Source organism: Podarcis vaucheri (assembly GCF_965113315.1).
Source record: "Podarcis vaucheri genome assembly, chromosome: 11".
Classification (NCBI taxonomy): Eukaryota; Metazoa; Chordata; class Lepidosauria; order Squamata; family Lacertidae; genus Podarcis; species Podarcis vaucheri.
Genome location: NC_138749.1, coordinates 44,382,402 through 44,406,093, shown reverse-complemented (window position 1 = coordinate 44,406,093; position 23,692 = coordinate 44,382,402). Strand labels below are relative to the sequence as shown.

The window sequence follows — 23,692 nt, the reverse complement described above, 5'->3', positions numbered from 1 at the left end:
ATACAGTCACAAGAATATACTTTCAGGATATTATAGTTGTTAAAAGAAAATGCATCATTGGCATGGTTACCATTTCCCTATATGAGATGTAGGAATTGAAATGGAGAATGTATTTTGCAATAGGACACATTCTCTGATGTATTAACCAATCTTGCTGGTGGTCTCTCTCCCCCCCCCCAGGCTTTAGGCCATATCTAAGCTGTTGATTACTCAAGGCCATAGCACAGGTTGCACCTGACAATAAGACACACCTAGTTTTTAGAGGAGGAAAACAAGAAAAAAATATTCTGAACAAAATAGTGGATGCATGATTTTTGTGGTTCATGCTATGGCCACAGACATGTGATCTGATGGTGGATTTGGGGTGACCCAATGCAAAAATCCTGAGGATCCATGTGCTTTTACCTCCCCCCTCCCAGACAGCCTCCTTTATCTCTAGCCTCCCTTATCTCTCTCCCCGATGGCAAACAATCAGCGGCTTTGTTTCAATACCCACTTTCCTCTTTTTTTTAAAAAAAGCATGATCTGCTTTTTGCCCCTGGGCAATTCGGCTCCAGCGACCACGCATTTGCTCCATAAGACGCAGAGACATTTCCCCTTACTTTTCAGGAAGAAAAAAGTGTGTCTTATGGAGCGAAAAATACGGTATATCATCACATGGAATGGCAGTGCACCAGGACAGAGTCACATGGTTCGACGTTACCTTGGCTGCATGCAAGCCAGATGAGTGAGTGAACTGATGTAGATGAAAGTCTCTTTAACCTGCACACTAGAGGCCAAACCTGGTGTCAGCTGCATCTTGTACTTAGCTTGAGGCCATCCAGTATTTAAGCTAGGAAGGAAAGTTATACAGTTGTGATTTCAAAGCAAGGTCTTTCTGCCTCTTGGCTTCAGAAACATTCACCTTTTTTCATTTGTGTGTGGCTGGGGAGAGAATCTGTCTCAGGTGGAATTAATCAAGCTAGCAGCAGCAGGAGCAACAGAAGCAAATATACCCAAATGTCAGTGCTGGTTATAGGTGACGTTTTTGAGGCTTTTGGCACAGCTATAATAGCCAGAAGCTTTAATTTTTATCTAAAATAAAAATCGAGGTGGACTATGTTCCACAAAAATCAGCTTTCATGTGCAGGATGCTACTGTTTTCAGGTTTATTAAAACTATGGATCACATGATCTTTCTTGAGTGCATATTTTCCTGACAGCCCTGAAAACAGAGAATTAATTGGCACCACACACAGTTAACACTAGCTAGGTTTACATGTTAATAAGAATACTGATGTTCAGGTAGCCCTTAGCAATGGCTAAGTCTAACAAGGCGGACTTGCACAGATGAGCTGTGGAAAGAAGTCAGGGATTCTGTATATCACCCCCAAGAATGATGGGGCAATGAGCCCCCAGTATGCATTTTACAGCATGTCAGCAAATGTTAAGGCTGTAACGAAGTGGTTTCCTTTTAATAATGCTGTCGGGTTTGGTGTGTTGAAATTGTTTTGATTCTACATGTTGACGGTCTAGGATTCCCGTTTATTATAAAAATAAAAATCTCACCTTGCGTGGAAATTGATTGCCGCTTTTGTCTTGGGTGTAAATTACGCTGAAAGAAAGAACAAGCCTTTTTGGTGCCTGTTTGCAACAGCTGTTATATGGTGAGAGCTTCTGTTGCATGCAAAACAACCATGCTGCCAAATTCTTCTTAAAATACCATCTTCTTAGGAGGACCATGCTTTTAAAATGCTTTCCACTCTCTTATGGAAATAAACTAGTGTACTTCCTGGTGGCGCTGTGGGTTAAACCACAGAGCCTAGGTTCGAATCCCCATGATGGGGTGAGCTCCCGTTGCTCGGTCCCTGCTCCTGCCAACCTAGCAGTTCGAAAGCACGTCAAAGTGCAAGTAGATAAATAGGTACCGCTCCGGCGGGAAGGTAAATGGCGTTTCTGTGCGCTGCTCTGGTTCGCCAGAAGCGGCTTAGTCATGCTGGCCACATGACCCGGAAGCTGTATGCCGGCTCCCTCAGCCAATAAAGCGAGATGAGCGCCGCAACCCCAAAGTCGGCCACGACTGGACCTAATGGTCAGCGGTCCCTTTACCTTTATATTTTATTTATGCAGTGTATATCCACCTTTTCACTGGGATGTTTAAGGTAGCCAACAAGCTGACTTTGCCGCCCTATACATGTTTGCAGGTGCATGCTTTCAAACTCTGTGAGACTTGGTTGTGAGTAATCATGTATGGATCAGGCTGCCCTTATTAGATGAGAGTTAGAGTTGAAATCATCCATAACAATTCCATGTCCCTTACCAGGAGGCCATTTGTCTGGGTTTGAGGCATTGTTTGCAGTGTTGGGTCAGAGACAGAATGGGGATGTTGCTAGTGTACTCTAGACCCTGCTGTGTCACAACCTCCCTAACCAAGATGCCAGAGGTAATCTTGGTTATGGTGTGGAGAGGGCAAAGAAACCTTACTTCTGCACCACCGCTTATATCTGCAAGCAGCTGTCCGGCCGAGGTTTTCTGAGCGGTGAATGGGCTTTTGTCATATGGCCAAGAAAGCATTGAAGTGAAGGGGAGGTAGTAAATTAATTTATCATTGTTACCCTCTGTCATTATGGAGCTCCCTGGCTAATTCAGGTGATATTTCCTGCACTGCTTTTTCTGGAAATTTAGCATTCCACGTAGATGTTCTACACTCTTCTGTGAAGGTTATCTAAGGCAGCATTAAGATTCAGAATAATCTTTAGTTCTGGAGGCTGCTGAAAGCTCTTATTGATATGTGATTAATCTTGATGGTGAAGGTACAATCACATCAGCATCTCTCTGATTGAGAGTAGCAAGAGCCATTTATGATGAGCTGGAGGGTGAAAGGAAAGCTCAAACAGAGTTGCACTTAGTTGATTAAAAGGCATTGTAGAAGCTAAGTCCATGAAGGAGAACTGAACACCTGGTGTTCTTTTGATGCTCGAACAAATGTAAGGTTTGTTGAGCATAGACTTCTTGTGTTCACCCCTGGGAGGAGTAAGCAGTTAACTGAGGTAAGAGCATTTTCCTTACAAGCAGACTTAAGAGAGGTGTGTTTTGATTATTAGATTCATGTTTCAAAAGTACAGTGGTACCTCCGGTTACGAACTTAATTCATTCTGGAGGTCCGTTCTTAAGCTGAAACTGTTCATAACCCGAGGCGTGCTCTCACTAATGGCGTCTGCCGCACTGCTGGTGTGCGACTTCCGCTCGCATCCTGGGGCAAAGTTCGCATCCAGGAGGATCTACTTCCAGGTTAGCAGAGCTCGCAAGGAGGACAGTATGTAACATGAGGTTCCACTGTAGTGGTGGCTGATCTGCTGTTGAAAAAAATGTCTGCTTTATTTTTTGGGCTGTAATAGAAATAGAAATACGTCTCTAAGCATAGGCCTGGTTTGTTTTTCGGATATCATGGCGTCTTTTGAAGAAAAAGGGCAGAGGAGGATCACTATAAGTGAAACAGCAAACAAAAATTCTTGGCAATAATCAGTAGTCTGCTCCATTTTCCGACATTAGGTAGAAATTGCAAATGAAGCACAATCAAATGTGAACAGCAGGTTAGAATGTCTGGCAGCATCACCATGGGGAATGCAAATGACCAGAATTCTGAATTATGAAAAATATTTTTCTTTTGTTGGCCTTAGCAGAGTCACATATCTAGGAACAAAGCCATATATGGCCATATATGTACTGGCCATTATAAAATATGCAGCACAAAAAGAGCTACGTGACTGGACTGGTCACAAATAAATCTGGGAGAGAGAAAAGTTCCATAAATACCAAATTAGATCTTGTCATTCCTTGAAAGTGCTATCCTTTACACCACTTAGAGATTTTCTTTGAATATTATTTGTTATTTTTATTATTAAAAATACTTCCATACTGCTATTCATTTTAAAAAAAGAGGAGTTTTCAAACCGTACAGTGAAAACAATATAAAATTCTTTAAACCAGAGATCAGCTAACTTTTAAGCGCTTTTAAGTGAATGAATAAAAATGGATTTACTCGTATTTGTACATGCAGGACAGGAGTCGAGCTTTTGACATGATTAAGCAAGACTTTGGAGGAAAAAACCCATTTGTCTTATTCTTCCTAATCAAGAATTTTAACATAGTTTAGGCACTTCTGGATGATACTGGTTTTATAGACCTATTCCAGTCTGCTTCTGGCCCTTGTTATTTGATTCTGTACAGCCTTCAGAAGCAGGCCATTTTCAGCATGTTCAGTTGATGTGTGACCGCCGAAACATGTGTCATTTTGGACCCAGAAGAGGGCAGAATGGGGACAGAACAGAATGGGGCTGTAAGAGGGTGGGGCAGGCTTATACACACTCTGCCAGCGGGCATGGGGGCCAGGCACCCAACCCCCACGCAAATCAGAGGTTGCCTGTATATCGTATTTTTAGTTCAGGCATCAAACTGCACACTATTCACATATGGGAAGGGTTTATGCATGCTATGCGGCTGTTCCCTTTTGGATTCCTTTTGGAAACCATGACTTAAAACAGATCATGAACTTTTTTTGTGAATGTTACATAGAAGAAGTAATGGTGCACATTCTCCTCGTAATTCATCTGGTCCTTATAATTAATGTGGTTCATGTGCATTTTGTGTCAACTCAACTAGCAATATAATCTTTTGACTTAAGCTTTTCATCTGTCTCTCTCTCGCTGGCTAATTCCTGCTGTTCGTTAAATGGGACGGCGGCCAAGTTGAAAATTCATCACAACTGTTGGTTTTGTTTCTCAGTGTGTTGCGTATAAACGTTTGTGGGTCTTCTTAGCAGAAAACTGAAGAAAAGTTCAGAGAGGTGAAGGGTGAAAGAAAAACTGGTTTGTTTCAATGAAAACTTTACTTGTTGGTTTTCCAGTTGGAGGTTCTGAAAGAAACTGTGTGCTTGAGAGAAACACAGAAACTCTGGTCATGCCTGCTGGCTGGTACTCAGAATACACAGTATTTAGGACAGTGGGCAAAGAGAGAGCCTCATATTGTCTCATATGTTCTCCGACTTATATTTTGGCTAGCAATCCCTAACAGACTGTGTAGACAGGGAGACCTTTTCTCAAGTTCCAGGCAAATATAATTGTGCTGTGTTAATTCCAGCCTATGTAGAGGGGTATTATTTTGGTGTCATCAGTGAAATGTTTTCCTCTTGGATTTAAATTAGTTTGGAGTTGTTCTATTCCTTTATGATGAATTAGCTTCTTGATTTCCTGTTTTTGAGTAAACTTTGGATAAATGTTCACTTACCTTGTACCTGAACCCTTGGACTATAAATCTGAATGAAACAATGCATCCCAAGAATTTTTAAGTGATGTGGTTTAATGAGTAGCTTACACGGTCAAAAAGAACTACCAAGTAGAATTCTTGAAATATTATTTTTTATTTATTAAATTTGTATACCATCCCATCTCAGTGCAGTTCACAACACAAAGTTACAATATATGAAGAACAAAATACATAATAAAAATAATGAAAGCACAAAATGCATAATAAAAATAATCAAAACAATTAACAAGACTAATGTATGCACACTATTAAGCAGTACAAATATGTCTGACTCAGCTGTTGATCATGAAATACAACTATGTCAGATTGTTCCGTAAGTGCAATAGTGGATATGTTTTGTTCCAAAGCCCACCATCTATAGTAGCATATCTCAAAATATCGTCCCTGTGAACCATTGGAGAAGTGGGGTCTTGTTAGACCACTTCATAAAACTTTTTAGTTCTGCAAATCAAGGCATGTCTACAAGTCAAATTTCAGTAACCACAACCATGCCTTTTTATGTGGTGAATATGGTTGTTTTTGTGAGTAAAGTATTCTGTAACAGTACCCAGGAACCAAACATTCACTTAAGTTGTGGGCTTACTATACTGTACTGCGATTCACATTTCCAGGGATTTTCTTCTTCTTTCTATAACTGTTCCTGTTTAAAGTCTTATGGTCACTAAATTGCTTTTAGAACTGGACCAGACTTCTGGAATATGTTTATCATTCATAAAATTTATTCAATGCTTGATTGTTTAAGAAAACAACAGAGCAAAACCTCTAAGTAGTTTAAAAAGAGAATTAAATTATCAGCAAATAAAACTATATATTTTAAGAAGCGATAAACTTAAACAAATTGAATCATATATCAACATTCCACGTGTCATTGTGTTCTCTGATCTGGTAGTGCTGCTCTCTAATCCCACTTCATTTGTCATAGATAGCTTCAATTATTTGGTTTTGATAGTGATATCTTCTGCGTTGGATCCTTCAGTTCTAATCATGAGCAGAAAGGCACATTCACAAAGTGCTCCTTTTGTTTCCACTAATTTCTCCCTCCTGTTGCAGCCTCCCTCTGTTTTGGCTGGTTCTCAACACTCAAGTGTTTTTGTGGGTTGCACAGAGGACTTCACTGAGGAATGGGGAATGGCAGGATCCAAGCCCCCTTTCTTCATGAATATTCTTGTTTAAATTCCCCCAAGCTTGAGCTTGCAAAGTTATGGTTCTGCTACTGACCTCAGACGTTTTACAGCTAAATCCTGACTCAAATAACGTCCTTCAGATTTCCACTTTTCATTTGCCCTATGAGGAGATAATTCATGTGTAAGAAAACAGATGCTTGCTTTATCACCTGCCTGATCTCTATATTTACAACAGGAAAACATCAATATGTTCCAACTGTTACAAAGAAGATGTATGCTTCTAAAAAAAGGCTGCCTATGTGTAGATAGTGTGTAATGTATGCAGCATTTCTCAAAAAAAGGAGACTGCATTTGTTGCAGTCTTAGAATGGGGGACTGAATTTGTTATGTGCTCTCTGGCTTTGTTTTTGTGCTTCTGTATCACCTATTTGTCTCAGTTTGAGGCAGAACAACAGACTTGATGGACCACCCTTTTGATTAGTTATGGCAAGTCCTATGTTCCTAGTCAGAGTATGCAATTCATTCTGAGACCTTCATCCTAGTTTCACTGTCATTCTTTAATACTATATGACAGTAGTATGAGCTGACCTGCGTGGTCCAATTTGTTCAGCAGCATACTTATCTTTACCGTGTCAAAATAGCTTTCTTCACTGCAGACGTTGCATATTCCACCATAGTAATTAGAGCATCTTGGTGACTGAGGAAGCAGAAGGGAAGTCCTTTTTGGAACCAACCGTCTTTCACACTGCACTTTGTTTATACTTGGGACCAACAACAAAATGTTGTAGAATGCTTCGGTCCAACAACCTTCCCTACAATACTTCATTCCATTCTCCCACGTCTAGTTTTCAGTTTCCCTCCTGTTGGGGACGTGAGTGGCGCTGTAGTCTAAACCACTGAGCCTCTTGGACTTGCCGATCATAAGGTCGGCAGTTCAAATTCCTGCAATGGGGTGAGCTCCCGTTGCTCTGTCCCAGCTCCTGCCAACCTAGCAGTTCGAAAGCAGTTGTGAGTAGATAAATACTTATTGCTGCAGCAGGAAGGTAAACAGCCTTTCTGTTCACTCTGGCTTCTGTCACAGTGAAGGGTAAGTGGTCACAGGTTCCCCCTTCCACACAATTGCCATACCTTGCTGCTGGTTTTCAAGAAACAAACTTCTCAAGTGTTGTGACAGGGAAAGTCTAAGCAACCAAAAATCCATTCATTTTATCTCACTCTAATCTTTATTGAAGGGACACGGGTAGCGCTGTGGGTTAAACCCCACATAGCCTAGGGCTTGCTGATCAGAAGGTCAGTGGTTCGAATCCCCACAACAGTGTTAATTCCCGTTGCTCGGTCCCTGCTCCTGCCAACCTAGCAGTTCAAAAGCACGTCAAAGTGCAAGTAGATAAATAGGTACTGCTCCGGCGGGAAGGTAAATGGTGTTTCTGTGCGCTGCTCTGGTTCGCCAGAAGCGGCTTAGTCATGCTGGCCACATGACCTGGAAGCTGTACGCTGGCTCCCTCAGCCATGCATTCTCACAGAGCTGCTACTTTACTTCTTAAAGAGAGTGTCCTGTATAGTTTGGCTTAATGTCTCCCATTCCACTGCCCCAACCCTCCCCTTCATTGTCTCATATTTGTCTTGAGTCAGAGGCTTCATCTTAAGCTGAAATGAATTTTGGAGCTGTGGTCTTTCTGTCAGTTTCCACTCCGGTTGGAAAGGCCCTTTGGAAAAAAAGCAAAACTAATTCCAGATGAGTTCTAAAAGGCCACACAGCACATGTGGTCTCTTGTGCAATTACACTTAAGTCATTTGTACCTAGGCTGTAGGAGAATGGAGAATGGCTTAATTTGATGATTTTCCAAGCTGCTCCTTGAAGACCATTGAATTACACAGGCTAGCAGTGGAGATCTCGTTTGGAGAACGGCCAACTGGCAGCCAGAAAATCCAAATTGCCTCTTAAAGGCAAGCACCTTCATTTTAATCTTCCTTTTAGCTAGCTTATTGTAGCTGCTGTTTGTTGAATTGCAGGCATCTGTACAAGACTTAATGAGACACCATACTTAATATCACAGTTGCAGTCAGCTAATTTGTTCAGCTTTTGGCAGTCAGGACAAGTCTTTTTTTAAATCTTGTATGCCTCCTTTCTCTTCCTTTTGATGAGTTCATTACTATATTTCTGGTGAAAATGTGGTAATAGCAGAACCATTCCTGCCATGCGGCAGGGTGAATGACCTGATTCAGGTGGTACCATGGTAGGTGGTATAGATGGGCAGAAACTAGTTTTTAAAAAAACAACTGTTAGCCTTCGCGGGTGGAGCAGAGCATTTGGGGCATGCTTTAGACAGCAAAATATATTTGGCCAGCACTGTGTTAGTGTTGTGGTGTCAGGAAGAGAGTCCTGTCCATGCCCTGTCATCCTCATCACTGGAAGGGTGAAGGGGCATGGCTTGGATCGAATTAGTTCTACCTAACGAATCCCTTTAGGTATGTACAAACCACATATTTTATGGTTGGTCCCTTTTCACTTCCAAACTAACAGGCATGCAACCATACACAGCCCCCATACAGACAACTCCCCACTTGCATGCAATCTACTTGAACACGACTGCACACACATGCAGCACCGTGAGCCCAGAAGTGGTGGGAGAGAGCTGGAAAGTCCATGACTCATGAGGAGACCCTCCCCAGAGCCCGAAGAGGACATCCTCCAAGGACTGAGGAGAGGGTCTCTTCATGAGCTGCAGGCACAGCAGGGCTTTGTTGAGGCTGCTCAGCCTTCCAGCAGCTGACACGCGGCTTAGCGCAGCAGCCGGTTTTACTTCGTTTGTGTTCGGCTTTTTGTAGTAACATTGATTTCAGAACAATATACAAGCAAATCATAAGAAGACAATTAGAAAGAGACAATAATCAGTAACTAAAAGCAGCAGTACCAAAACTAAAAACAGCATGCTGCATTAAGTTGAACCCAGTGATGTGCTGCATTGAAAAACCATTACGCGTTCTTGTTCATTTTCCTTTAACTGCAGGATTTGTTTCCTATTGCACGTAGCTGCTGCTTTGTTCAGCCATCAAGAAACCCTTACCCCTTGTGGAAAAGCCTTTTGCTATTTAATAAATCAGAAGCTTTCCTGTCATCTAGTCTAACATTTACCTCTTCGTTTTCCCCATAACTTACATTTATGTCAGAGAACACCAAGCTAAATCATTTCTGCTGGGTTGTCCAACCTGCAAAATGCTGCTCTTTATTGTTTCCTCTGGCTGAGCTCAAAGATCTGCCTTGTGTTCAGAGTTCCACCGAAATGAAGCCTGCGGATAGGAATGCCTTAAAGTAGAAGATTAGGGCTGTGCAATAAATTGCCATATTGTTGAATTACCGGTATTGAAATAACATTGTGATAAGTGTTTCAACAAGGTAATATACCAGTACAAAAGTTGGAGACTTCACAGCTTCCCAGGGGGTAGCTCACCTGAACGATAGGTGTCTCCAGCTTTGTTTGCTCTCTCCATCCTCCCTCCTAACCGGTAAGAAATGATGATAAGGCCTTGCACAAACCAGCAAACTCTTTCAGCTTAGAGCTCAGCTAATTATGCATAGCCTGCTAACAATGCAGGAGAAACCCCCACAGCTAGACAATCAAAGATCCAGCGGCAAAGGGTCTCGCTAGTAAAACATGTCGCAGATCTTCACCATTTCCCCCTCAGCCTAGGAAAAGGTGGGCAGGTTTCGAATGCACTGCATATTTAATACTGCTTTCCAACCCCCAGAATCTCTGCAGCGTTCTTATCACAGCCCCCAAATCCTTTTCCTTACAGCAAGAGATTTATGGCCCAATTAAACTTTATCTTAGATTACATTCCATCAGTAGCACATGCAAATCTTAGTCTTTTTTTTCTTGTCTGTTGTTTTCAAATGGAGGTGAGGGCAATTACATAGTCATAGTCATACATCGTCATACTTGAGCTTCCCCTCCCCCTCCTTTCTTCATTTCAGATCACATGCAGTTTTCCATTTTGGCTTGTTAATACCAATATTACCTCAGCGTCCCTTCCTCACTTGCAAATGCGGAATCATAAATATATAAAAGAAGCTTAGAATAAACAAATGGTGGGCTTCCCTTTCCCCAACCGACTTTCACGCTGAAGAAAATCTTATCTCAATTCAAACCTTTGATCCATGTAGCTGGTATATTCGGCAGTATGTTGTTGCAACCCTTTCCCATCACATGCCGGTACTTTAAACCCAATTAAAGATCCAGTTAAATGGAGAACCTCTGCTTCTTAATGGCCGCGTAGGAGGGTTTTTGCCAGGCGAAGTGCTTTTGCACTCAGCGCCTCCCTGCCTCCCACATTCCGTGCCTGAGCGAGAGCCAGGTACCGAGACGAACTGCAAGTGAAGCCCATTCTCCCTGTTCCTGGGGGGAATTTGCAAGGATGATTTACCCTCCGTCATCCTTGTTTTTCGTTCACCAACAATTCCCCGCTGTCATGGGGGCTGCCTCCATTAAGGCAGGCAGGACCGGAAGCCTGTATAATATAGTTTTCACAATATTAATTTATCCTATCATGGGCACTTGAACCTTGGTTTCTATACATCTTAAAGCTATTTTGACACCCCACTTTTACTAGCTGAAATATCATACCTGGTCACTTGTACTGCGCTGAATGTAGTATTTCTAGTCTTAAGATTAATTGATGAAAGACCTACAGGAACATAATTAGTTTACAGCTTATGAAACTTGAGGTTTTTTTGCAGGGTTTATGGTGGGGGAGAACAGGGTTCCTGTGCAATTAACAGCTGTTAGACAGGCAGAAATCCAACAGGTTAAGCATTTTCTAGAAATAAAATTGAGAGAAACTTCTTCGGTTGACATTGTCTGTCTGCCACCAAATTATTTTTGGATCCTCTGCCCCTTCTGCAAAGAAAGAAAGCATATATGCATAAAGTTGCATATGGTTTGAAGCATATGCAGATTTTATGCAACTTCATGCCTTTTTTTGTAGGTGGTGCTGAGACCCTAATTCACTGGGCCCAGAACACCCGTTTGGCACCTCTGCAGATTGAATTGACTCATGAGCAAGGCAAGAGAGACATGTGTCTATAAAGGCAGAAAAATTGTGGTGCTCTGTCATCAGGTAAAGAAGCAGGACCTAGAAAAGAGAAGGAACCAGGTGTAAATAACCGTTGTTTTTTTTTTTGGCTGAGGTTAAAGGCGGCTGACAGCTTTTCCTTTGTACCCGCCTCAAACAGATTCACTCTGAAGCCTTTTCCTAACTCTGAAGCCTTTCAGATTTAAGGTTCGGTGGCAGTTAAGGTATCCTGACAATTAAAACAACAGCTTTCCCTATTAATTCACAAATGTTTGTTTTTAATAGAGCAATTCCAGACTTATGTGTACATTGTTGTTCCTCTGAGAGTGTGTCTCTTCGCATGTTGCAGGCTTAGGCTGAAAGGTAAAAAGGAGGGGGAAGATTGTCCTTAACACCAGAGGGGAGGAGGGAAGCCCTGAAAATCTATTTCCCTTTGGCACGGCTCAGTGAGTGTGTCCAAAGCTGTTCATGGGGAAAGAAATTACTAAGACTAATATCTGCCCCAAACAAAAATTGTATGCAGGGCCTAAATGAATTCCATAGAATGCTGAGGATATACAGTGGTACCTCAGGTTACATACGCTTCAGGTTACTTACACTTCAGGTTACAAACTCTGCTAACCCAGAAATATTGCTTCAGGTTAAGAACTTTGCTTCAGGATGAGAACAGAAATTGTGCTCCGGCGGCGCGGCAGCAGCAGGAGGCCCCATTAGCTAAAGTGGTGCATCAGGTTAAGAACAGTTTCAGGTTAAGTACGGACCTCCGGAACGAATTAAGTACTTAACCCGAGGTACCACTGTACATATATGGGGGAGTGATGATGATGGTGATGAATTTCCCACCTTCACCCTAAGGTCCCAGGGTGGGTTACAACATTAAATCACAATATTAAAAACAGTTTAAAACAACTTACAACCACGAAAATAAGGAGAGTCTGAAAAATATGCACCTTAAATGTTAAAAGCTTGGGTAAAGAAATGTCTCTTCAGTATTCTCCGGAAGCTGTATTATAAAGATCCCACACATACCTCTGTGGGGAAGGAATTTCACAGTTTTGGGGCTCCCACAGAGAATGCCCTCTTCTGAACCACCACCCTGAGTCTCTTGAAGTTGGAGGAACGACCAAGAGGTCCCCTCTGCTGATCTCGGCACCCATGTGGGTGTGTAGGGAAGAAGGCTGTCTTTCAGATATTTGGGGCTTGAGTTGCAGGACAGCGTTTACAAAAGTACCACCGCCATGTGATAGGGACATTGGTGCAGCCTCAGCCATGTTTGGTCAGGTTCAGACAGTTTTACGCCACCTGTGCTCCAGCTTAACCAACCCTCCTGTTACACCACGCACAGGTCACTGGAATAACAAGGCGACCTTGTGTGCTTCTACATCACCTTAAATGAATGGTTTTGTCCTTTCCGCATCTCTGAAGTTCATATGGTTCCCCCTCCCCCAAGTTATATATATACCTGTTGGCACTTTTCCAAACTTCATCTAATTTCTGAGCAAAGAACTGTTTATTTGCCAGGGCCCTCATGGGGGTTTGCAACCTTATCTCATTTAGCCTTTTGTCTCTGCTAGATAATTGAAGAGCATCTTTATAAAACATTGTATCCTTTGTTCTCCACCATTTCGTTTATAGTTTTGCCCTACAAGAGTTAATACATAGACGCAAATGAATTGCATTTTATGGGGATAATAATGGTAACGTAAACACATCAGTTTCTAAAATGAATGGCCATCTCCACTTTTCTGCTATTGTGTGGTAATGATTTTTAACAGCGTAGGGCTGAAAGCATAAGGTTTTATTTCTTGTCCTAGGACCTAAATGTATACTGCATGAGAAACAACCTAAATAATGTTCTTAATTCAGGCAGTGTGCCTGAGGGCCTTTTCACACTCTGTGCTTTTGGATGTACAGTGGTACCTCAGGTTAAGTACTTAATTCGTTCTGGAGGTCCGTTCTTACCTGAAACTGTTCTTAACCTGAAGCACCACTTTAGCTAATGGGGCCTCCTGCTGCTGCCGCGCTGCCGGAGCATGATTTCTGTTCTCATCCTGAAGCAAAGTTCTTAACCTGAAGCACTATTTCTGGGTTAGCGGAGTATGTAACCCGAGGTACGACTGTATAAAATATTTGAATGTACATCTAAAAACCTTCAAGGTGCTGTAGGTTTCAACCAGAATTGTGAAGTGTGTGGGGGGGATTGTTTAACCCTTTCCCTGTCCATCATTTTCCCACTTAGATGCTCTTTCCCATGCAGGATTGAAACCCCTGGTTGGTGTGCATTTTGAATAACATTTAACCAAGCAGCCAATCTTCGTGAGGTTCACAAGCTTGTACATCAGGTGATGTCCACAAGTTTGTGCAATCTGTTGCACAACAGGACTTCCATTTCTCTTCTTCTATTTCCTCTAGCCCCACGTATGCCCAAAAATATTGCTCCAGGGGGTCTTCTAGCCTTCTGGAGAGATTTGGGGAAGCATGCAGGGGAGGGAACTCCCCAGAACTCAGTTCCAGCTCATTTCAGGTGTCTTATCATTCTAAGAGAATGAGGGAGACGTTCATGGTGAGTTGTGGCACCTCTTTTTCTAGAAAAAGAAAGTACGGTGAAGCCCTGTTGCACAAACAGGTGCTACTCATACCATGCTGAATCTCATTCCCTTCAGTGAGAGTTGGACCATAAAGAAGGCTGATCACCGAAGAATTGATGCTTTTGAATTATGGTGCTGGAGGAGACTCTTGAGAGTCCCATGAACTGCAAGAAGATCAAACCTATCCATTCCGAAGGAAATCAGCCCTGAGTGCTTTCTGGAAGAACAGATCCAGAAGCTGAGGCTCCAGTACTTTGGCCACCTCATGAGAAGAGAAGACTCCCTGGAAAAGACCCTGATGTTGGGAAAGATGGAGGGCACAAGGAGAAGGGGACGACAGAGGTTGAGATGGTTGGACAGTGTTCTTGAAGCTACCAGCATGAGTCTGATCAAACTGCGGGAGGCAGTGGAAGACAGAAGTGCCTGGCGTGCTCTGGTCCATGGGGTCGCGAAGAGTCGGACAGGACTAAATGACTAAACAACAACAACATAGTTACAGTCATTAATTTAAATGAGTCTATTCTGAATAAAACCTGGTTGGATAACACCCTTCATGCTTTTTGATAATGGTTTGACTCCCTGCTGATAATTTATAAACAATAACAGATGAAAAGAACCTTTTACAACGTAAGCTTTTTCAGTGTGCAAAAATACATTTCACAGCCGCTCTGAAATGTTTAAAACAAAACAAAAATTATACCTGATCTATTCCTAATGCCCAGAGGGGTAAATGTTTCCTTCTTATTTGGTAGCTGCTTCGTGGAGAAGAACATAAACTGATACACTTTTGTTTTGAAATGATGGGAAGAATTTGGTTTGTCAGCCAGCCTGCATTTCCACGGTGCCTGACAACAGGCTACGCTGCTCCTATGATTAATTTATAATGGAAAACAGGGCATTCTGAAATGACCGCAGGGCCTGCGTGAAATGTGAACAAGCTCAAACCAAGATAAGCTGTATCTGTATTTCAATTCCCATCTGACATCCCTACCTTCTTGATTATGAATAATATGCAACCTTTTGTGTGTCCTGAAGATTGGAACCTTTCCCAGTTGTGTTTATACCCCCTGTCTTACTCTGCGAGGCTCAGACCCTTTTGTGTATCCCTTGATGATAGTATCTAGTTCAAATGTAGATGCAGGTCTTATTTAATTAATTCCCACCTTTTAAAAAATCTGCCAGGTTTATTGAAATAAGACACTTCGCTGAGAAGCTTGGCTTCATGTTTTACACAGTTTTTTAACTGTTTGGGGACTCCTTTTTAAAAGACAACACATATGAATTAGAGCCCTTTAATCTCTTGAAACATGTTTTCAATTCTAAAATTTTGTATATCTGTTGGAGGGAAATATATTTTACCTATAATATAAGCTGTGTTTTGCCCACTCTAGCTTCAACCTTTGTTGCTGCTTTAGGAAAGTCATGTTAATGCTTACACACACACACACACACACACACACACACACACACACACACAGTGAGGTAATGTTTAGGGAATGTATTGGCAGAAGAATTGATGCCCTAAACATCTAATTGAAAATCACTGATGATCATCCATTCATTTAGCATTTTAAAAATTTGATTATACTGTTATGCCATACTATGTCACTGTGGTAAACTGTGACAGCTCTGGTTTGGATTATACCAGTTCATTTGATCTTTCAAAGCTACTCATTCATTTTTGCCAGATTGCTTTGCAAGTGCTGTATCCTGTCAGTTGTAGAAAACCAAGTAAATGAGAGTGGGTGGGTGGGTGTTTTTTAAAAAAATCAACAGTAGAAAGTTTCTATGATGTATGACACCAGGCCATACTGCTGCTATGATCTTGCTTCCTTGGCTTTGTCTACTTTCCCCCTTTTGTCAAACTGCTGTTTTCAATTTATACTTTTGCTAAATGAGATCTGCTAACTACTTGGGACTAAGGCAATTTCTCCTCTCCCCCTTTTTGTCTCAAGTCTAAAAGCAGCTCTGATGCATGTTCAAGAGGTCAACTAGAATGGCGATTTTCAATCATTTGGTCAATGCATTTGGAGTCATTTATAGCTTTCAGAATTCCCAGCGGATTATTCCACCACACATTCTTTTTCTCCTACCCCCTTCCCTGTTTTTATCTATTTAGACTTTACAGTCTTGATCTACACTTCACAGGGCAGAGCAAGGGAATGTAGCTGAAGATGTTTACATATTTCGCTGCAAAGAGTTTCCATATGAGAGGTTTTATACTTTCTGAGTAGTAATGGACTCTTTTATACTGGGGGAGAGACTTCTGGATCCCAAACAAACTGGCTTTTCTAAAAAGAATGTTTTCTCACATCATTAAAGCCCGTGCAAAAAGAAGAAGAAGAAATCCATTTTTAGAGTGGTAAGATTAATGCTCTCTCATGAATAGGAATTTTTATAAGAAACCATCAGCACAGGCATTTTTAGCATGGATCTCTAAACTAGGAGCTTCTGATAGAAACCTTCTATAAAGCTCAGATTGTTAAATATTCAAGTGCCCAAGTGTATGAATGGCTTGTGATTCAGAGATTCTTCAACTGACTTTAGCTTTGAGTAGACCCTCAAAAAAAATATAACCCACTCTAAAAATATGACCAAGGGTGTGGTCTAAAATGATAAGAAGGTACTAAAATAAACTTATTTACTCTGCATAAGTACAGTTTAACTTGTCTTCTTGCTAGTTTAACTAGATGTAACTAAGAAGTAACATGTATTCACTTCTTTATAATTATTTTAGTGATTTCAAGCATAATCCTTTCTTGCTGAAGACTGATTGGTTTTAATACTGAATCCCTCCTCATATTTAGTAGAGCAGAGATGGGAAATCGGGGCGACTCTAGAAGTTGCTGTACTTCAGCCCCCTTTTACATGAAGTTGTTGTGTCATTAGGAGATTTGGGGCAATATGTCATCAGAATATTGAGGACACTCAGCTTTACTTTTCCAAAACAACTGGGTGAGGAGAGGCTATGCAGTCCCTGAACCGGTGCCTGGATGTAATTGTGGTGTGGTTAAGGCAAAGTAAAATGATCCTGAATCCTAGCAAGGGAGAGAGGATCTGTGGGCGAGTGCTTCCCATGCTTGAGAAATTAGCCAATCGTCTGCCCTAGGCAGGGTTGCGGGATGCAGGTGGCACTGTGGTCTAAACCACCGGGCCTTGGGCTTGCTGATTGGAACATCGGCGGTTCGAATCCCTGTGACGGGGTGAGCTCCCATTTCTTGGTCCCAGCTCCTGCCAACCTAGCAGTTCAAAAGCACGTTGAAGTGCAAGTAGATAAATAGGTACCGCTCCGGCAGGAAGGTAAACGGCGTTTCGCCAGAAGTGGCTTAGTCATGCTGGCCACGTGACCCAGAAAAACTGTCTGCAGACAAACGCTGGCTCCCTCGGCCAGTAAAGCGAGATGAGCACCGCAACCCCAGAGTCGTTTGCGGCTGGACTTAACTGTCAGGGGTCCTTTACCTTTACCTTTTTAGGCAGGGTTGTATCCCTCTGAAGAAGCAGGTACACAGTTTGAGGTGTGCCTGGATGAGGCTTTGTTACTGTTTGCCCAGGTGCCTTTGGTGGCTTAGGACTGGCGAATGTTTTTGTCAGCTTTGGCTTGTGCAACAGCTGTGAACATTCCTGGATTGGGGGTCGTTAAGGCATTGGGAACTTGGAAGTTGGATTAATGCAATGAACTCTGTGTGGGGCTTTCCTTTTGGTTGGTCCAGAAACTGCAGTCGATGCAGAATTCTGCACTACAGTGGCTGACATCCTCTCACCTTTTCTCAAACATCTGCACGGGCTGTTACCAAGTTACGTGTAAAGTATATAAAATTCTTAACAGTTTAACTTAAGGATCGCGTCACCCCATATGTGCCTCCCCAACCCTTCAATCTTCAGGACTTGAGTGCCGTATAATGTTCATTCTGCATATGTGAGGAGCCTGTCTTTTAGTGTGGTAACATCTGTGCTTTGGAACTTCCTGCCTATTCATATTAGCCATACATCCTCACTATATTGTTTTAGATGCATGCTAAAAGCTTTTTGTTGGTTTGTTTTACTCTAGGAAGCCTATCCAGACATATCACATGTCTGTTTGGATGTTCTCCTCTATTGAATAATCCAAATTTTGGAAGTCGGTTTTGTATGTATGTATTGTGCTGATGCTTTACTTTACTAGCCTTTGGTCTTCTGTATATACTCTTCAATTGCAATTCCCATCAGTACCAGTCAGCATGGCCAATTGTCAGCTATTGTGGAAACTGCATTCCAACAAGTTCTGGAGGGCTATATGTTTTCCATTCCTGATTTAGGGAGCTTACAGCACTTTCCTCACCGGGGACCATCCATCTGGGTGTTAGATGAGGATACTGAGGGCCAGTGAAGGGGGAGCAGAGGCTTGCATTGGAATAGGCTAAGTTTGCAATCCTAAACTTGCTCATTTGGGAGTGTTGTTGTTGCTTAGTCGTGTCCGACTCTTCGTGACCCCATGGACCAGAACGTGCCAGGCACTCCTGTCTTCCACTGCCTCCCGCAGTTTGGTCAAACTCATGCTGGTAGCTTTGAGAACACTGCCCAACCATCTCGTCCTCTGTCGTCCCCTTCTCCTTGGGCCCTCCATCTTTCCCAACATCAGGGTCTTTTCCAGGGAGTCTTCTTTTCTCATTAGGTGGCCAAAGTATTGGAGCCTCAGCTTCAGGATCTGTCCTTCCAGTGAGCACTCAGGGCTGATTTCCTTCAGAGTGGATAGGTTTGTTCTTCTTGCAGTCCACATTTGGGAGTAAGTTTCTTAAAAGACATGAATAGGATTGTGCGGTATGTGACTCAGGGATAGCCCAGCCACATGGAAAGCAATGAATTCGAATTTGTAAGACTCTTATTTCTAGAAGCCTTCATAACAGTGTCGTCAGCATGTCAGCCTACTTCCTATTTCTGTTCAGCCGGATTCTAGATATGTCAGATTTCATAAGTTGAGGGCTGCAGAGATTCCAGGAGGCTAAATGAGATTTTATTGTGCTGATGTAGAAGCATATAAGGAACCTGTCGTTCAGTTGTCTGCAGTGCTGAGAACAGAATGCAGCATACTTTTAGGTTTCCAGCTTGACACACCTGTTAATAAATTGACCTGGAGAAGAAAGGTTCATAGGGCAAGACAATAAATAATTTCCTCACAGTTGGGCAGTTTATGGTTGTTTTTCTTTCACAGCAGTTCATATGAACAAAATACTCAAGAGCAGATAAAGAGGTGTTGCAGTGTGCTTCTCTTGTTAAGATTTATGGCCCTATATGGGCAGCCTGCAGAACTCAAGATTTATGTGCCTGTAACATTACTTGGATTTACAGCCATGTCAATGACTGTGAGCACATAACCATGTTTCTTAAGGGCACTTTCTAATGTAGTAAGAGGTCATAGCAAGGATGCAGACATTTTGCAGTGTTGAGAGGCATGTGCTAACATATATCACCCTGCCCATAATTTACAAGTGGTGACTTACATTGACCTTTTCATCTTTTTACTACTTTGGCCCATTAAACCCTTAAGTGGTCCATGACTATATTTGGCTTATTAAATGATTGTTGTGTGTGATGCAGTGGCTGAATATGGTGAGCAAAAGCAGAGAAGCCACTCATGTTAAGAATTCTTCCCACTCCATTTAGTCTTCTTACTCAAATGTGAAAACTTGCTTCTGCCGATAAGAACATTAGTATAATTCATAGTTAGCTGGGGGGATGGGGACCTGTGCTCTAAGCATGCATGGGATCAGTTGTTTCCCTTGTGTGACATGTAGAAGCTTGGGGAATGCAGAGCAATCTTCTACAGGAAAATCGCTCTGGGAACAAGGTTTCCAACAGCAGGAACAACTTCAGGAAAAAACTATTTTGGAGGAGCAAAGTTTGACGAAAATCGTTATGTGAGTAAGGATTTCAACGATGCTTATGCAGGACTTTGATGTACTGTGGCAGAAAGTTGGAGAAGCAAATGGGGAAATATATTGGGGTCGTTCATTTTACCTTTCTCCACTCCTTGGAGTCATCCCCCTACCCAACATCTGCTGTTAAAAGCTTTTCTCATTTGGAGCTTAGTCCCATGTTCCCAAGGAAAACTTCCGTTTCTTTGTGGTTTACATTCTGAATATGAATCTGTGCAAAACATTGGCTCAGTTCAGATATTCTGAACAATGCAATGTAAGAGCCTGCTGGATTAGGCCAAAGCATCCAGTTTTCATAGTATTTTTCTGTGTATAACATTCCCCCATGTATAAGATGCCCCCTATTTTGGGGGCTCAGATTTAAGAAAATGGAGGGAGATGGCTCCATGTATAAGACAACCCCCTAATTTTTGACATTATTTTTTAGGGGGGGAACCTAGTCTTATACATGGAATAATACAGTAACATAGGGCAGCTATGCACAGCATACTTTTTTTGTCTGCCTTCAGTCGTTCAACATTCAACTTCATTGTTTGTTCCTGAGTTCTAGTTCTAGGGAGAAAAACTTACCTCTACCCCCCCTTCCTTCCATGCTGTGCATAATTTTAAACACTTCTATCATTTTGCCTCCTAGTCACCTTTTCTCTCAACCAAAAAGCTTAACTATGAATTATTGCAACATCTCAGCTTACAATACTGCAGGAATCCAGCAAATCAAAAAACCCCAAAACCTTGTTTTGAAGTTCGTTTGCAAGCCATGATGTCATATCTGAATTGATTTACCCTCATTAAAACTGTTGCCCGACCTCTGTAGCCGCTGCTTCTAGAGACTGGAGTGTGAACCAGACAGAAAGCAAAAGCAGACAAACTTGGCATGGTGCCTGAATAGAGCCATTATAAAATTACTTTGATTTATGCCAACAGTTTTCAAAATACTTTAATTTTAAAAGGATCTATTGCAGGGGTGGAGCATCATATTAAAAAAAAAACTGATTTGTCTAATTTGGATGAAAACAACAGACTATGGTTTTTATAAATTAGAATGAGAGGGACAGAACTGCAAAGCAAACCATGGTTAGGCTGTGATACTGGGCCTGGACCAAACAGTCTGTGATACGGATGACCTAGAATTCCCAGTTTCTTTTACTGGTTCTTATGCTGACACAGTGGTGGAGTCTCCTTCTTTGGAGGTCTTTAAGCAGAGGTTTGACAACCATATGTCAGGAGTGCTCTGAGGGTGTTTCCTGCTTGGCAGGGGGTTGGACTCGGTGGCCCTTGTGGTCTCTTCCAACTCTATGATTCTATGATTCTATGAAATCTAAGCAGGTTAGAATTTCCTTAGGGTGATTATAGGCAAAGGAGAAAAAAATAGTTTGAGTGTTGATCATAGAATGTTGCATGTTGATTTCGCCTATCCTTGGGCAGGGAGGAGTTTTGTTCAGTAAGGAAGCAATGATACTTACTCAAATAAAGCTATGGAATGGGGGAAGAAGGCTTAATTTTTTGGAACAGGACTCGAGGTGTTTTCTGGATGCAAACGCAACAACAGCAACACAACTTCCATACTATTTTAAGCCTGCACACCAGAGCTTTCTAAACTTTTCATGTTGGTGGCACACTTCTTAGACGTGCATCATTTTGTGACACAGTAATTCAGTTTTACTAGGAAACCAGAGGTTAAACTAACCCCTTACAAGAGCGTGGGGAGCGTTCACGCGGCACACCCACACACTGCAGCCGACACACTAATGTGTCACGACACAGTTTGGAAAGCTCTGCTGTACATTTTCAAGGTGATGCTTAGTAAGTTGTATTTCTCAATGCAAGAAGAACAGAAGGTATAAATATTGTATGTGCTTCTGAATGATTTAACTTTATTTCGCTGACACACTGAAACCTGCTCTGGAGTGACTCGGAGGTTACTAGCTTGTGAACAAGCTTATTACACAATTCCATCTGCTCCTGCGTTGACTCTGCCCCTTTATGTGACCTGCATCCTAAATTATGAATTGTCACGAGAGATGACTGTTCTATGCAGTTCTCTTAGTTGCCCAGTTGCAGTGAATATTTGGCTCATATAGGTCAACTTCATGAGAACGAGAACTTCAGAAAAGAAATTTCCCATTTCAAAAGTTTATTTTATAAAAACAAATGAGCCAATCAGATGTGAATGACGTACCTCAGGCCCCTTCCTTCTCTGACCTCCACCCCACCCCCAACTCTTCATAACTTTTCCATGGCAACTTGTTCTCCCGTGAGGTGAACAAGGGAGACTGCTTCCTTTTTTATTCTTGAAAGCAGCTTCCTCTTTTGAATCGCTCTGAGCACATTCCAACCAAGTCATTGCTGCTGGCGTTTGCGGGGTAGGAATAGCAGGCGGGCAAGCTAAATTATGCACCTATTTACTGAAAATGTATATATGTTTTGGAGTTCAGTCCACAATTTCATTTCACATTGCTAGTTACAAGATGAAAAAACAAACAAGATTCTGTACCCTGTAATGCACATTCCATTGTATTTTTTATCATTGACATCATGTTAGAAATCACTGTAAAACCTGGTGTTTGGAAAACCTAGCATCAAGTACAGTTGTACTTCGGGTTACATATGCTTCAGGTTACATACGCTTCAGGTTACAGACTCTGCTAACCCAGAAATAGTGCTTCAGGATGAGAACAGAAATCGTGCTACGGCGGCAGCAGGAGGCCCCATTAGCTAAAGTGGTGCTTCAGGTTAAGAACAGTTTTTGGTTAAGTACGGACCTCCGGAATGAATTAAGTACTTAACCCGAGGTACCACTGTATAGGATGCCTGTTCTTTTGACTCTTTTAAAAAAGGGTTCCTTGAAAAATGTACCTACACTCCCCCTTTCAATTTTATTGTATTTATTTAAAAGTGTCTCTAAACTGCTTAATATTTCAAAAATACCTAAGAGGTGTATGCTATGTACAATGTAAAAACAATATTCATTAAAATGTCAAAAAATATATCCCGACAACAACAAAACAGTATAAAAACACACAAAAGCAAATAAAAAGCATATTCGGGGATTCACACACACAAAACAGGGAATTGGGGAACTCCTGGACAGAACGATTCCTCTTAGAATTATAGAATTGTAGAGTTGGACGGGTTCCCAAGGGTCATCTAGTCCAACCTCCTGCAATGCAGGAATCACAGCTAAACCATCCATGACAGATGGTCATCCAACCTCTGCTTAAAAACCTCCAAGGAAGTAGAATCCACAAGCCTCCCAAGGGAGATGGTTCCACTGTTGAACATCTCTTGCTGTCAGAAAGTTCATCCAGATGTTTAGTCAGAATCTCCTTTCTTATAACTTGAAGCCATTGGTTCAAGTTCCACCATCTAGAGCAGGAGAAAACAAGCTTGCTCCCTCTTCCATGTGATATTTGAAGATGGCTATCATACCTAATCTCCTCTTTTTCTAGGCTAAACATGCCCATCTCCTTCAACTGTTCCTCATAAGGCTTAGAAGGTAAGATGTCTTAGAAGGCATCTGAAGCAGCTGGTGGTTGCTGCTTCATGTATGGCAGAGAGAAGGGCATTCTGCAGAACAGGAGCTACAGTAGAAAATCTCCATTCTTGGGTAACTGTGCTGTGATATTCTGTACAATGCAGTGCCATGAGTAAAATTTCCCCAGATCCACAGGAGCCAAGTGGTCTTTCAAGTA

General features: G+C 41.9%; 1 protein-coding gene across 5 annotated transcripts in view; it reads left to right on the top strand.

Moving 5' to 3' along the window:
• The window catches only part of MCC (MCC regulator of WNT signaling pathway), a 206,151-nt gene that overhangs the window by 98,133 nt on the left and 84,326 nt on the right, over window positions 1–23,692 (top strand). Inside the window, exon 1 of one of the 5 annotated variants that reach the window (XM_082191557.1) lies at window positions 11,468–11,545. The exons of the other annotated variants lie outside the window; for them this stretch is intronic. Within the exon in view, the coding sequence (XP_082047683.1) occupies window positions 11,483–11,545 (63 nt within the window). The 5' untranslated portion in view covers window positions 11,468–11,482. Of the gene's footprint in view, window positions 1–11,467; window positions 11,546–23,692 lie in introns of those variants that run through there. 5 annotated transcript variants of the gene reach the window in all.